The 17,014-nt window shown below is 41.8% G+C and overlaps 1 protein-coding gene across 1 annotated transcript in view; it reads right to left on the bottom strand.

Annotated features, from left to right (window-relative positions):
- The window catches only part of LOC120024070 (receptor-type tyrosine-protein phosphatase kappa-like), a 196,268-nt gene that overhangs the window by 95,770 nt on the left and 83,484 nt on the right, over positions 1–17,014 (bottom strand). The window contains exons 6-7 of the mRNA XM_038968181.1: positions 10,422–10,596; positions 3,856–4,149 (exon numbers count right to left, since the gene is read on the bottom strand). Of these exons, the coding sequence (XP_038824109.1) occupies positions 3,856–4,149; positions 10,422–10,596 (469 nt within the window). The remainder of the gene's footprint in view (positions 1–3,855; positions 4,150–10,421; positions 10,597–17,014) is intronic.

Genomic DNA, 17,014 nt, shown 5'->3' with positions numbered 1-17,014 from the left:
CCAGGCAAGCTGAAACTCAACTTCTCTCTACTTGGCAGTGCTTATATCAGGAAAACGGGGGACTTGTGGGTTAGTCTATGTGGTTTCAGGCAGTCAGGGGGAATTAAGTACAGGTGGGAACCATGGTGGTGCATGACATCTGCTTAATGTACTGGGACCCATGACAACATGGTATGAATGCCACCCCCATAAAAATCAACCAGACACTAACGGACCCACCCATTTTAACACTGCTACAATAGTATTAGACAAAATGGTGGGGAAAGAGAAATATCAGGAACGTGAAGTCTATACAGCAATAAATGGTGTCAGGAACATGCACCAGCACTTATTAACTTACATTTCACGGCCTTGGAATTGTTTCTTTGTTAACAGTGAAGCATGGACAAATGATCAATAAGTTATTTTGCTGAAATGGCTTGACATTTTTCAGAAATAAATCACATGGGGAGCATGCGGAAAAATATAAATACAAATACAAACGCAAACTCTCTGGGGAGAGGTGCCTTGAGCATTTTCATAATGCGTTCGCTCACCCTGCAAATCAGGAAATGTGAGATTGACTGCGGGCCACCCCACCTCTCTGCTACCCAGGAGCACATGTCATTTCCATTGTCCTTTTTTCCCTTATCATAATAGTATGAGTGAAAATAATATGAGTATGAGTGAAAATAATAAGTTCACAGAAAAAGGTTAAACAATGCGACAGGAAGTTTATTTTATTTTTGTAGGAGGCGAAGACGTACATAATACAACAGGATGTTCTACTTCCACTGTCCCCTGTCACGTAACATACACACTATTTGATTGTCACCCGTGCTGTAACTTTTGTACAACATCCCTAATGACGTCTTCCAATCATTCAACTTGATTCCAGGTACAAGCTGGAAAACACTAGCTGAAATGATGCCTTACATTAAAATCGTATTTAAATTCAACTATTAATCTCAAAAGGAATTTTAGGAGAAAAGTAGTCTAATTTAAAAGCCTCTATGGCATACATAAAGGACATAATAAAAATCCCTGAGCGATATATCCTGTATGTATATATTAGACTAATATTTGAATGTAAGCCCAGTAATCAAAATGTGTTCTGCTGTGACCACACAGACGCTTGGTGCCTACATCTCTCAAAATGTGCTATCTAGTCACCGAGGGTGCCTTTTGCTGTGGATATTAGGGTCTATATTAAACTAATCTTTCAAACTAATCCTACCTGTTTTGATAGGTGGGAGAGTGCAGTGAGATTTCAGAAAAACTAAGGGGAAATGGAAGATACTGATAAAAAAGCTTCTTGTATTACCATAAACACACAGTATAATACAATCCTGCCAATTCCATGGGCAGAGCATAATTCACTTGGTCAAGGAGAAGATTATTATGACTGTCTATGATGGATGAAGGCAGAGAGATACAGTGCATTCACAAAGTATTCAGACCCCTTGACCTTTTCCACACTTTGTTACGTTCCAGCCTTATTCTAAAATTGATTAAATAGTTTTCCCTCATCAATCCACACACATTAAACAAAAATTAAAAGTATTCAGACCCTTTGTTATGAGAGTGGCCAGACGAAAGCCACTCCCCAGTAAAAGGCACATGACAGCTTGCTTGGAGTTTGCCAAAATGCAGCTAAAGGACTCAGCCCATGAGAAACAAGATTCTCTGGAAAATTGAACTCTTTGGCCTGAGTGCTAAGCGTCACGTCTGGAGGAAACCTGGCACCATCCCTACGCTGAAGCATGGTGGTGGCAGCATCATGCTGTGGGGATGTTTTTCAGCGGCAGGGACTGGGAGACTAGTCAGGATCAAGGGAAAGATGAACGGAGCAAAGTACAGAGAGATCCTTGACAAAAACCTGCTCCAGAGCGCTCAGGACCTCAGACTGGAGCGAAGGTTTACCTTCCAACAGGACAATGACCCTAAGCACACAGCCAAGACAACGCAGGAGTGGCTTTGGGGCAAGTCTCTGAATGTCCTTGAGTGGCCCAGACAGAGCCCGGACTTGAACCCGATCAAACATTTCTGGAGAGAAGCCTGCTCCAGGGTGCTCAGGACCTCAGACTGAGGCGAAGGTTCACCTTCCAACAGGACAATGACCCTAAGCACACAGCCAAGACAACGCAGGAGTGGCTTTGGGGCAAGTCTCTGAATGTCCTTGAGTGGCCCAGACAGAGCCCGGACTTGAACCCGATCAAACATTTCTGGAGAGAAACCTGCTCCAGGGTGCTCAGGACCTCAGACTGAGGCGAAGGTTCACCTTCCAACAGGACAACGACCCTAAGCACACATCCAAGACAACACAGGAGTGGCTTCAGGAAAAAAATCGCTGCGTAGCAACGCTCTCCATCCAACCTGTCAGAGCTTGAGAGGATCTCCCGAGAAGAATGGGAGAAACTCCCCAAACACAGGTGTGCCAAGCTTGTAGCGTCATACCCAAGAAGACTCAAAGCTGTAATTGCTGCCAAAGGTGCTTCAACAAAGTACCAAGTAAAAGGTCTGAAAACTTATTTCAAAAATGTCTAAAAACCGGTTTTTGCTTTGGAATTCAAATCAAATTTTATTTGTCACATGCGCAGAATACAACAGGTGTAGTAGACCTTACCGTCAAATGCTTACTTACAAGCCCTTAACACACAATGCAGTTCAAGAAATAGAGTTAAGAAAAGATTGTCTAAATAAACTAAAGTAAAAAAAAATGTAAGTAACACAAGAAAATTACACAACAATAATGAGGCTATATACAGGGGGTACCGGTACCAAGTCAATGTGTGGGGGGTACAGGTTAGTATACGTAATTTGTAAAGTGAATATGCAAAGATAATAAAAAGCGAGTAGCAGCAGCGTAAAAACAAGGGAGGGAGGCGGGGTCAATGTAAATAGTCCAGGTGGCCATTTGATTAATACTTCAGCAGTCTTATGGCTTGGGGGTAGAAGCTGAGCATTTTGGTCCTAGACTTGGCGCTCTGGTACTGCTTGCCGTGCCGTGGATTATGGCGCATTTAGATTGATGAGGGGAAAAAAATATTGAATCCATTTTAGAACAAGGCTGGCTGTAAGGTAACAAAATTTGGAAAAAGTCAAGGGGTCTGAATACTTTCCAAATGCACTGTACAGTAGACATCTCCTTGTAAGCAGCCTACAGGGCTGTACCTAAACTATATCCCCTGAAAATCTCCCTCTACACCCTGACAGTAGTCAAGAAGAGTAAAAGCAAAACTGCAGAGTCTGCCCTCTGAATGTCAATCTGGGAATACAGCTGGTCTATTCACTCCTGAGCACCAGGCAGGGGAATAGATGGATAGTGTCTCAGGCTGATGGACAGGCAATGCCCAGAGTAATGAAACACTGCATACATTCTGCATCATTCTTAATAACCACTTTCCATCTTCAGATTCCTTCTTCGAACACAACCACTCCACTACGTGCTCCCCCATATAACTTCTTTATCTAGTCCTGGCCTTGTTGGTATGCTGCTTAATACAGATGCCATGGCAACCCAAGCGTGTGGGTATCACGCCGCCCTGGCAGAAATGATTGAGAAAACCTTTTGCAGGTTTGTCATCATGGACCCCAGGGTAAATACTGGAAAGGATTGTTCTGAAAAGCATGTTAGTTTATTTCCTTAGATTTGAGAGGAACTCTTAGTGAGTGACAGCCATGACACTACCTCCACCAGAAACCGTGTTTATTTTTCCTGGCTTTTCCAATTATGTTTTATAAGAAGGCCCCAGGCAATTATCTGTATGCAAATATCACAGAGCAGTGAGACATGAAGAGAGGTAACAGGGAGGGGAAAAGACAGAATGAAAAACAATTGCGGGGAAAAAAGGAAGAACGGAGATGGAGACTTACCGGCACACTTTGTCCTGGTGATGAGAGGTGGTCCAGGCTGGCCGGTGCCCCCCTCCCCTGGTCTGGTGAGCAGCACACGGATTTCGTACTCTGTGTCTGGGTCCAGGTGCCACAGCTTGTAGTTAGGGGAGTTGACAGCATGGGTCTCTATCCAGATCCCTGATGTCATGCGATACTCCACCTCCTTCAGAATGATGGGGCCGTCTCCGAATATGGAGTTGGCATTGAGCTGGATCAGGAGATAGGTGGGCCCCACGCCCAGCAGCTGAGGGGGTGCGATAGGCCGCGGGGGTTCTGGAGGACACAGGGGGGAATCAAAGCATATGGCTTAGAATAGCATACACCTAAAAGCGTTTCAATTTCTAACTTATCTATTTATGGCAAAAGATTTCCACATCTGTGTGTTTTATTGCAAATTATTTTTCAAAAATAATTTGACTCTTTCTTCCAAATTGATAATCAACCTAATAAGATTTGTGTCATTGTCAGACCCCCAATGAACTAATCAGCATCAGCAACATGTTTAAGTTAGAATCGTCTTATTTTTCATCCCTGAGCTAGACCGAGGGCGCCAAACTATCAAACACTCTCAGAATAACCAGATGGTTCGCCTTCCAGTCAGTCTGGATAGGTTTGGAGTCTGGCCCAGAGCATCCTGGACTAAACTGCAAAAAGTTAACTCTAAGCAAGCCTAAATATCTTATATTGAGTAATAATTCACTTAAAATTAGTGGGGGGGTTTTCGAACCAAGCTAAATTATCTAAAGTCATTGTCAGATAATTTTGCTTATTTGAACTAAAATAGGCTTAATACAAGTAATTTATCTTATTTCAAGATATTTTACCTTAAAACGATTAATGGTAAAAATATTTTGAAAAATATCTTGAAATACGATAAATCATTTGGGAAATAAGATACAGCACAGGAACACCACATCATAATTTTTTTTACCAAATGACATTTACTACATTCACCATTCTCACTGCAATAGAAGCCAATGAAACCCTCCCCTTAGAGAGTTAACTAACTAATGGAAGCGTCTTGTGTAATGTCTGAATAAACATACTGAGGGACATGAGCAGCCATTCTCATGTCATTCCATCACTTTAAGACCAATATAAGGCCTGTAAAGGGTCTGATGTTTCTTTATGAAGAGTGCTGGCAGACTACAGCCCATAAGGAGACGTGTTGTCCTCTCAGACGGAGTTGGTCTCTGGCTCTGCACGTCACACAGGCCTCTTTTTCTATCTCCTCTCTCCCTGTCCAGATGGCTGTCGGCCGATTACTTTGTTGCAGCTAATTCAACAGCAGCGGCAATACTCAGAGATCACAGCAAGTCCAATCTGACAGTCAGTGTACTGGTGCTGTCCCATCCTGCCTATATCATCTTTGTGAACTCACGTTACCATCACAAAGTCTGGTATTCACACTTCTGCATAAAGTACCTTTTATTAATGTCCACCTGTTTCACCCTCCACTTAATCATCTGTTAATCATATACTGCGGGTGGTACATGTATTATGACACTGTTAGTCTGAGATGGAATCCAGTGCTTTGGTTCAGCCAATCTGACGTGACCTGTGCTTTTGTCTATGGAACCTAACAAGTATCTACAAAAAGGCCCTGTTCAGTTTTTAGCCCTGCAGGGCATACATATAAATATTTTGTTCATGAGACATATTTGTATTTTCTTGAATTAAGCCCAACAGAAGACCATAAATTAGAGAGTCATTGTTTTGCTTTTTTGCATTATTAATACCCAGGTGGATGTAACACTATAATAAGCTGGTTAGTAGTGTATGTTGGTGGTGATTATAGCGTCCCAGCAGAACACACAATACCTGAACCCAGGGACACTCCCCTGTAGAGGGTTCCCTATAGTTTTTAAATGTGTTAGCTTCCTTGTTTTCTAAACAAATTCATCTCTCTCCATCTCAGTAGTTAATGAGACGCGTGCCGCAAAAATGATTTCCGAATTAGGCTAAGCTGGAAAATAAAATAAACCAACAACATAACAGCATTTGAGATGGACACAACTATGGTGGGCCTATTGCACTAGTGCCAGAAAGCACATATGAAAATGCATGTTAAATGTATAGTTCTGTCGGAAAGTATTCAGGCCCCTTGACTTTTTCCACATTTTGTTACATTACAGCCTTATTCTAAAATGTATTATATAAAAACATTTTCTCACCAATCTACACACAATACCCCATAATGACAAAGCGAAAACAAGTTTTGAACATTTTGCAAATGTATAAAAAAACAAAAACAGAAACACCTTATTTAAATAAGTATTCAGACCCTTTGCTATGAGACTCAAAGTTGAGCTCAGGTGCATCCTGTTTCCATTTTCTGCAGCATTGAAGGTCCCCAAGAATACAATGGCCTCAATCATTCTTAAATGGAATAAGTTTGGAACCACCAAGACTCTTCCTAGAGCTGGCCCCCCGGCCAAATTGAGCAATTGGGGGAGAAGGGCCTTGGTCAGGGAGGTGACCGAGAACCCGATGGTCACTCTGACAGAGCTCTAGAGTTCCTCTGTGGAGATGGGAGAACCTTCCAGAAGGACAACCATCTCTGCAGCACTCCACCAATCAGGTCTTTATGGTAGAGTGGCGAGACGGAAGCCACTCCTCAGTAAAAGGCACATGCCTGGAGGAAACCTGGCACCATCCCTACGGTGAAGCATGGTGGTGGCAGCATCATGCTGTGGGGATGTTTTTTAGAGGCAGGAACTGGGAGACTAGTCAGGATCGAGGGAAAGATGAACAGAGCAAAGTACAGAGAGATCTTTGATGAAAACCTGCTCCAGAGCAATCAAGACCTCAGACTGGCGAAAGGTTCACCTTCCAACAGGACAATGACCCTAAGCACACAGTCAAGACAACGCAGGATTGGCTTCGAGACAAGTCTGAATGTCCTTGAGTGGCCCAGCCAGAGCCCGGTCTTGAACCCGATCGAACATCTCTGGAGAGACCTGAAAATAGCTGTGCAGCAACTCTCCCCATCCAACCTGACCGAGCTCGAGAGCATCTGCAGAGAAGAATGAGAGAAACTCCCCAAATGCAGGTGTGCCAAGCTTATAGCGTCATACCCAAGAAGACTCGATGCAGTAATCCCTGCCAAAGGTGCTTCAACAAAGTACTGAGTAAAGGGTCTGAATACTTATGAAAATGTGATATTTCATTTTATAATTTTTTTTATAAATTAGCAAACATTTCTAAAAAACGTTTTTTGCTTTGTCATTATGGGGTATTGTGTGTAGACCGATGAGGAAAAAAACTATTAAATAAACTTTAGAATAAGGCTGTAACGTAACAAAACGTGGAAAAATTCAAGGGGTCTGATTACTTTCAAAGGGCACTGTATTTCTACTTTTCCTTTTAAGGTCACCTCAGGACTTGGGCTACAGGTAGCCTAGCGTTTAGAGCGTTGGGCCAGTAACATAAGGTTCTAATACCCAAGCCTACAAGGTGAAAAATCTGTCGATGTGCCCTTGAGCAAAGCACTTCACCATAATTTGCTCCAGGGGCACTGTACTACTATGGCTGCACATATCCAGTGTATGTGACAATAAAACATATTTTAGTTTTGTTTGAATTCCTGAAACTCTTTTCCTGGTAATTTTATTGGGTCAAAATACTGGATAACTAATAGACAACAACTAAAAACAAACCAGAAACCTTCACAATATATTTGATCAAAAACAATTAATTATTGAAGCCGCTGATGTTTATTAGGTAGAAGTAGTTTTCCAAGAAAACAAACCAACCCTATCAATGGAAAAAATAGAAAGAGGAAAAAGGCCATTTAAATGCAGAGGCAATTGCCAATATAATTTGTACTTGTACCTGTAGGCGAGGACCATTCTCATTTCATTAAGATGTTTGGAGGAAACGGCGTAAACACAAGAGGTCTGGAGTAACTGATACACAAAATGTCTTCTTTCAACTAAAAAACTATAAATATGTTTCCAATAAAATGCACAGTAGCATGCGGAAGGTTTTAGGCATGGTAGGCAGGCTGACTCTCCCCATTTAGGGCATCATAACGGAGGAGTGAAGATAGAGCTAGTTGGGCTGAGCAGGTAGTTGGGTTGAGCAGGTAGTGTGTGTGTGTGTGTGTGTGTGTGTGTGTGTGTGTGTGTGTGTGTGTGTGTGTGTGTGTGTGTGTGAGTGAGTGAGATGCAGAGGAATCTTTCATCAGCTGGCATTATTGCTTCTCCCCAAGCAGCCCATCCATCATGTGTGTGGTGACAGTGTGGAATGATATCGCCGAGCCCTCGCATTACTGCTCCTTGAACCTTGTCTCATCCATCTCTCACATCCTTCAGCAGGCCACGCTAATAAACATCCGCCTTTCAGTCGCACAACTTACTGACTGGCCAACCTGCAGCTCAACTCTGCTGTGACTGGTCTAACCCAGCCCCAAGCAGCCCTGGCTCCGGAGCCATTCTAATAGTAATTGATTTTCATTTATTGCCGATATAGTCGACAGTCTCCAAGGCAGTATGTTGATCAAAAAAAACAGTGGGAGGAGAGAGAGAGCTACAGCAACTTAATTTTATGCGGGAGGAAACGCTTGGGTCCGCTCTGGCTTTTTTTTAAAAGCTAAATGACAAGATCTGAGAAATGACAGTGACAGGGCAGGCCTTGGAACAACAAAGCGCACGCAGCAATCTCCATCTGACTGATGCTGTTACAGGACACAGAGGAGTGATCCCTTCCACCATCTGTCTCCCCCACCTTACCTCCAGCACGCAGACACTGTTTGGGCAGGCGGTATTAGGCTATCATCTACAAGGTGACAATCATTCTGCCTCTCAAGCCCTGTGGTTAACCAGCAAACATAGTCCACAAGCCCTCGTGGCTTGGAATCAATCCAGTTTCATATTCATATCCTTAGAAAAATATGTTCCTTTCTTGGTGTTTCTCTTTTCTGTGCATTCCAAGTTCTTCCTTTGGCATCATTATGAGGCTTCATCAGAGTTTAACAATCTCTCTTTGAGCCTGGGGTTGTCAAGCAGGAGCCTTTCTTCAGTGTGGGATGAGCTGGCAGTTATCAAGTTTGAATCTACTTTTAAGCAGAAAATATCTCCCAGCCTGCTCCTCTGCTGACAGTCGTGTCTGCCACCAATCAGCCAGTTTGTTTACGGCAGGGAACCACACTGTCCCCCACACATACACACCGGGGGAGATGACAGCACACTATCTACACAACAGTTATTAAAGTGTACACACACACACATACATGCACAAGAAGACAACAGACTAGAACCCCTTAGATTAAGTACATATTTCACATGGTTTCCTGATCATAGAGCCTTGGATAAGATATGAAATTGAAATACCATATTGAAAATTGCACCTAAGGTCACCTCAGCAATCATTTCAATAAGCCGTAAGAAATAACTTTAACGATCAAAGCCGTGAACGGGTTGCTTTCATTTGTTAAAGCAGAGCTCACCAGGCATGTTTGTTTTAGGCTCTGTTCCAATGACCAACCTTGTCAATAAAGTTTAGTTTCTACTAGGAAGGGGGCAACATGATTACTCAAAAAGCTCTGGGAGCCACGCATACCTCATGACAAAGTCAATTTTGTGCCACAGTGTGTTGTTTCTCTCTCCGCTGGGGGACACATAGTCAATAGTTCTTCTGTGAAAGGAATTTGCCACTGAAATTTTCATTTGTTACAAAGGGAACCAAAATAGCCGGCAGCATCCTCTGTCACTTCGGCTTTGGCAGAGCAGCCACTAATAAACTACTACCCTTAGGTCATAAATGACAATGGGCAACTCCATGCCAGCTCTCATTATGGGCCGCCCGTATCAATGGCCCCAAAATTTCCTTTAAAATTACCATCTTTCGGATCCGTGTAGCAGGATGTCTGCTTTCAAGCGCTAGTGAGATATTGGACCTGTCAGTGCAGTTAATGTTGAACTACCTTCTAACACCAGGGTTCTGGGACCCTCTGGCCCAAGTTAAAAATAAGATTTGCTTTACAGATGAAAAAAAACCGGACTCCCCTTCCTCTTGGTTGGGGGCGGAGGTAGGAACTTTGAAGAAGCCAAGATTGATTGTCTGCACTAATTCTTTGTGTGGCTGGAGATATGCAGAGCGGCTCAGAGAGAGAGAGAAAGACGTCTCCTGATTATGAGGTGTCTGTTGAAGCATGGCTGGGAGCCAAGCCTCTCTGCTCTCTCCACTGACCGCATCTGAGAAGCATTTCCACAAGCAGACTTCAACTTGTGTAATTATTCTCCCTTTTGGTGATTCTCATTTGAATATCCAAATAATATTCAAATTCCTCTGCCTGAATAAACATATGCTAGTTGTGTGTTCCCTCACATATTTATTTTTGATATCTGCATAATGTTTATGGAGGAATATTTTTGGAGTTTTGCAACTGAGTTCAAAACTACAATTGCCAAAACTGATGTACACTATTTATTGTAATCAAATACTTTACAATCAGTCAAATAAATATGGTAGATTTATGAGGTAATAATCAGATGCGCATGGATGAATTATACCAGGATATCATCTGATGAGGACACACATACCTCTGACGATGAGTCCGGCGAAGTTGGACACACCAGATCCTCTCTCTGACTGGGTGACACATCGGTAAAGGTCTTGGTCCAGACTAGTCACTTCCTTGAGTCTGAACGAGGCAGCGAACCGCCTGTGGTTGATGTTCTTAGTCGACGCCACGGGAATGTCTTCCCCATTTCTCCTCTGCAAGATAAAAACAACAAGGAAAACATATGTGTTTGCACTTATTGGAAGGACGTGGCATTAAATCGAGAAGATGACGAATTACTTATCAAATCTGGAGTTATTTATTAAAAACAAAGTTTGTATAATCTTTCAAACATCAAGGATGCTTCTGGCTGATAGCACATAAAAGTGTATCTCGGCGGGAAACAATGAATGGGTCTGTTAAAGCACCACTTCCTCTTAGAGCTTATCATCACTGGGATCGTTATCAGACAAGTTTGGTGTCAACAGCAGTGCCTCATTTACATTTTCACCTGCACAACCGCCGGCACCGAAAAGGTCACATCGCCTCTCTCACTTTTCCACCCAGTCATCCATGAGAGGAGTTCTCTTATTCCCTCCCTACCTCCTTCTCACCTCCATCCCTCTCTCGCTCTATTTCTGTGGGTCTTATCAGTTCACCCTAGGCTCTAGGGAGGGCTTAGATCATGCCCTCACCTGAACAGAAATTTTCCCGCAGCCCTAGCTGACAAAATAGATTTTACTGCATTTTTTCTTAATAGAAATTCCCCCAAAAAGACGTGGCATTTCCTTGAGCCAGGTATTGGATTTGAGAGGGGGTAGAGAGGTGTTTGAGTTTTGAGGAGACAATGCTCAGTGATATACTGAGTGATGAATTGTACTATGGGATAATTACTGTGGGATAATTGTACTGTGGGTTACTTTTTGTCAGTTGGTGTGATCCATAAACACCAGTTTGACCCGCATCCTTATACATCAATCCAGAGGTTCAACACCATCATCCCAGAAATGACTAGACCCATCCAATTTACATACCGCCCCAACAGATCCACAGATGATGCAATCTCTATTGCACCCCACACTGCCCTTTCCCACCTGGACAAAAGGAACACCTATGTGAGAATGCTATTCATTGACTACAGCTCAGTGTTCAACACCATAGTGCCCTCAAAGCTCATCAATAAGCTAAGGTCCCTGGGACTCAACACCTCCCTCTGCAACTGGATCCTGGACTTCCTGACGGGCCCCCCCCCCCATGTGGTAAGGGTAGGTAACAACACATCCGCCACGCTGATCCTCAACACAGGGGCTCCTCAGGGGTGCGTGCTCAGTCTGCTTCTGTACTCCCTGTTCACTCATGACTGCACGGCCAGGCACAACTCCAACACCATCATTAAATTTGCAGATGACACAACAGGAGCCCCTGATCACCGACAACGACGTGAAAGCCTACAGGGAGGAGGTCAGAGACCTGGCCGTGTGGTGCCAGGACATCAACCTCTCCCTCAACATGATCAAGACAAAGGAGATGATTGTGGACTACAGGAAAAGGAGGACCGAGCACACCCCATTCTCATCGACAGGGCTGTAGTGGAGCAGGTTGAGAGCTTAAAGTTCCTTGGTGTCCACATCACCAACAAACTAACATGGTCCAAACACACCAAGACAGTCGTGAAGAGGGCACGACAATGCCTATTCCCCCTCAGGAGACTGAAAAGATTTGGCATGGGTCCTCAGATCCTCAAAAGGTTCTACAGCTGCACCATCGAGAGTATCCTGACTGGTTGCATCACTGCCTGGTATGGCAACTAGAGGTCAACCGATTCCGATTTTAATCGGAATGGCCGATTAAATCGGGGCCGATTTCAAGTTTTCATAACAATCGGAAAATCGGTATTTTTGGGCGCCGATTTGACGTTTAAAAAAAAATAATTACACATTTATTTAATCTTTATTTAACTAGGCAAGTCAATTAAGAACACATTCTTATTTTCAATGACGGCCTAGGAACAGATTTTTAACCTTGTCAGCTCGGGGGATCCAATCTTGCATTGATTACATTGCACTCCACGAGGAGCCTGCCTGTTAGCGAATGCAGTAAGCTAAGGTAAGTTGCTAGCTAGCATTAAAATTATCTTATAAAAAACAATCAATCAATGACTGTCATTGCTCCAATGTGTACTTTTCTCAATAGGGGGAGCTGTTGGCACTTTGTAATAATTTCGTTCCCAAATTAAACTGCCTCGTACTCAATTCTTGCTCGTACAATATGCATATTATTATTACTATTGGATAGAAAACACTCTCTAGTTTCTAAAACCGTTTGAATTATATCTGTGAGTAAAACAGAACTGGAGTTAGAGCAATTTTCCAAAGAGGATGTGAGAATGCTGAATTCTGCTGGCTGTTCTGAGGTCGGTTTATTAATTTGCCTGTCTTCTATTGGTTGAGATGCACTGCATACGCCTTCCCCTGGATGTCAGCGAATAGTGAGAATTGAAATGGAGTTGCTGGGCAGATCTGAGAGCTTATAAATGGGCTGGCAACGTGGGGTTCCCCCTTTCTGCTCTTCGCCCTGACGCAAAAAGGAGCTCTGGATGTCGTTCTAGAAAGCTCCCGTTATAGCCCTTAGATATATCCGGCTCTGTTTTTATTCGATATAGGTGTTAAAGACATCATAATGTTGTTATTTTAAACCGAGTTATATCAGTTTATATCATTATATTGCGATTTTCGGATATTTATTTATGCTGCGTTTTAGTGAGTTGGACACGTCTTTGCCACATGGCTAATGTTTACTGCTAATTCCAACGTTGAAGACTACATTCTACAACCGAGCAACGATTCTTTTGGACAAAGGACAACTTGCCCAAGATTCTGATGGAAGCTCATCAAATAGTAAGAACTATATATGATGTTAATTCGTTGTTCTGTTGAAAAATGTTAAACTCCTATTCCGCCATTAATCTCAGTGCGGTCTCGCTTTAACGCACGCTGTATGTTGTAGTAACGTTAATTTTAAAAATCTAACACAGCGATTGCATAAGAACTAATGTATCTTTCATTTGCTGTCCAACCTGTATTTTTTAGTCAAGTTTAGGATTAGTTACTGATTAGATTAGGTGCCTCTCCCAAGATTTCTCCCGACATATTGTTGCCAGCTTGGCTACTTTTCTCATTGTATAACCACGATTTGTGCCGCTAAATATGCACATTTTCGAACAAACTCTATATGTATTGTGTAATATGATGTTATAGGACTGTCATCTGAAGAAGTTTGAGAAGGTTAGTGAAAAAATTAATATCTTTTGCTGGTTTTGTCGCTATCGCTATTGTTGGCCTGAATCAATGCTGTTGTGTGGTTGGCTATTGTAGTAAGCTAATATAATGCTATATTGTGTTTTCGCTGTAAAACACTTAAAAAATCTGAAATATTGGCTGGATTCACAAGATCTTTGTCTTTCATTTGCTGTACGCTGTGTATTTTTCAGAAATGTTTTATGATGAGTATTTAGGTAATACACGATGGTCTCTGTAGTTATTCTAGTTGCTTTGGTGAGAGTTGTGATGGTGGCTGCAATGGTAAACTATGATTTATACCTGAAATATGCACATTTTTCTAACAAAACATATGCTATACAATAAATATGTTATCAGACTGTCATCTGATGAATTTGTTTCTTGGTTAGTGGCTATTTATATCTTTATTTGGTCGAAATTGTGATAGCTACCTATGCAGGAAAAAAATGGTGGGAAAAAAAAGTTGTGTCTTTTGCTATCGTGGTTAGCTAATAGATTTACATATTGTGTCTTCCCTGTAAAACATTTAAAAAATCTGAAATGATGGCTGGATTCCAGTGGCGTGCCGTGGGCCTGGGGCCTGGGCCTTCAGTGAGGTACTACACAGTCCCACCCGAATTAATCCACCTCATTATGATGCCATGGCTCTAGAAACTATACATTTAGACAGAAACGCAGTATAACCAGGCGTTGCGTCACCTTGAAATTGACATTTTTGGGTAAACAGTGTTTACGAGCGAACGAAGCACTTTCCCGCCTGTGACAGGCTTTGTGGCGTCGGGCGACCTCTCCTTACAATGTCTAACTTTTCTTGAAAAGTTCATCTTGAGAATGGCGTTATAATTATATCCTCGACCAAATCGATATCTTCTCCTCCTTCCGCCATTGTGGGTTGAAAAAACAGCTTAGTAGTACGCGAATTAATTCGTTTATCAAATTCAGTTTCCTAGATCTCCATAGGACCTGTCTCTCAATATTGGTAATCCAATCAAAAGACGTGCACACACTACGCCTGCTAGCTGGCTCCTGTGTAACACTGGAGCCAGCCAGAAGGCGTACAATAGCCAACTCTAAAGCTGATTGGTTGACACTAAATTTTCATTTCCATTCACTATAAGCTACAAGCGCCCGCACTGTTGATTCTGAAGGCCTGAGGGCAGATTTTAGACCCCTGGCAACACATGATGGCTGAATATGATTGGATAAAAGATCTAACATAAAGACCAGCCCTCAAAATCTCAACCTGGGGCTGGAAGCAGTGCAACCAAGAGGAAAGCTATGAAATGAAGAGTATAACTCTTACTCTGGGGAATAATTTAATACATATTTGTGGGAAAATATATTTTAAAAAAAATTATATTCTGATGATGTTTAGGCCAGCAGAGAAGGCATTGCAGGCCCTGACGGCCCACCACTGCTGGATTCACAAGATGTGTATCTTTCATCTGGTGTCTTGGACTTGTGATTTAATGATATTTAGATGCTAGTATTTACTTGTGACGCTATGCTAGGCTATGCTAGTCAGCTTTTTTACTGATGGGGGTACTCCCGGATCCGGGATGGTGACTCGTGAGAAGTTAACCATAAACATCAATGCCTTTCTTAAAATCAATGCACAAGTATATATTTTTAAACCTGCATATTTAGCTAAAAGAAATCCAGGTTAGCAGGCAATATTAACCAGGTGAAATTGTGTCATTTCTCTTGCGTTCATTGCACGCAGAGTCAGGGTATATGCAACAGTTTGGGCCGCCTGGCTCTTTGCGAACTAATTTGCCAGAACTTTACGTAATTATGACAACATTGAAGGTTGTGCAATGTAACAGGAATATTTAGACTCATGGATGCCACCCGTTAGATAAAATACGGAATGGAATAAACGTTTTGTTTTCGAGGTGATAGTTTCTGGTTTAGTCAAGGGTATATGGTTCAGAGAGAAATAGTCGACGCGTTATAATTTCTGTAATAACTTTTGGCTGAATTTGAAAGGGGTTCCTTCGTTATTTTACCGTTCATGTCTTCCATAGAGAATGTCTTGATCTACTTCAAATAAGGTCTGTGTTTCGTGCAGGCTTAAACCGCCTCGACGTTTTGATACCCGTGTAAATCTCATTAGGATAAGGTAACGTTTGTCAACATATTTTCATAAATCCACTCTACAAATGTTTTTATCTTCGCTTATAATTAGCCAATATTGATCAGAGTTACCTTGTCCTATGGATATCTACACAGTTATAAAATTGGCACGGTGATGTAAGCCTACACGAAACACAGACCTTATTTTAGGTGAATCTAAAAATATCCTATGGAATAAATGAAGGAACCGCTTTTCAGATTTTGCTAGGTGTCATGGGAATTATGACTCGCACTTTGGTTGTCAATTCTTACCATGCCCATTATTAAAATAGGATTTCCTGCATATAGAAATTAAAGTTTTTGTTTTCAACATTCATCACAGGTAACTTAAACTCTATTTTTATTCAAACAGTTGAGAGTATTTGTCTCCTAAGCAGACTCTTCAGTATCATTGTCACTTCAGAGCTGTGCGTGTGTGTATTTATGTATTATATTAAGTTAAAATAAAAGTGTTCATTGTTCATTCAGTATTGTTGCAATTGTCATTATTACAAAAATGTGTGTGTGTGTATGATATATATATATATATATATATTTAATATTTTTTTTTATTTTTTTATAAAATCGGCCGATTAATCGGTATCGGCTTTTTTTGTCCTCCAATAATCGGTATCGGCATTGACAAATCATAATCGGTCGACCTCTAATGGCAACTGCTTGGCCTCTGACCGCAAGGCACTACAGAGGGTAGAGGTCGACCGATTAATCGGAATGGCCGATTAATTAGGGCCGATTTCACGTTTTCATAACAATCGGTAATCTGCATTTTTGGATACCGATCATGGCCGATTACATTGCATGCCACGAGGAGACTACATGGCAGGCTGACTACCTGTTATTCGAGTGCAGCAAGGAGCCAAGGTAAGGTGCTAGCTAGCATTAAATGTATCTTATAAAAAACAATCAATCTTAATATAATCACTAGTTAACTACACATGGTTGATGATATTACTAGTTTATCTAGCTTGTCCTGCGTTGCATATAATCGATGCGGTGCCTGTTAATTTATCATTGAATCACAGCCTACTTCGCCAAACGGGTGATTTAACAAGCGCAATCGCGAAAAAAGCATTGTTGTTGCATCAATGTGTACCTAACCATAAACATCAACGCCTTTCTTAAAATCAATACACAAGTATATATTTTTAAACCTGCATATTAAGTTAATATTGTCTGCTAACATGAATTTATTTTAACT

Source organism: Salvelinus namaycush, chromosome 29 (genome assembly GCF_016432855.1).
Source record: "Salvelinus namaycush isolate Seneca chromosome 29, SaNama_1.0, whole genome shotgun sequence".
In the NCBI taxonomy this organism is placed as follows: domain Eukaryota; kingdom Metazoa; phylum Chordata; class Actinopteri; order Salmoniformes; family Salmonidae; genus Salvelinus; species Salvelinus namaycush.
This window is presented reverse-complemented; position numbering and strand designations above follow the sequence as displayed.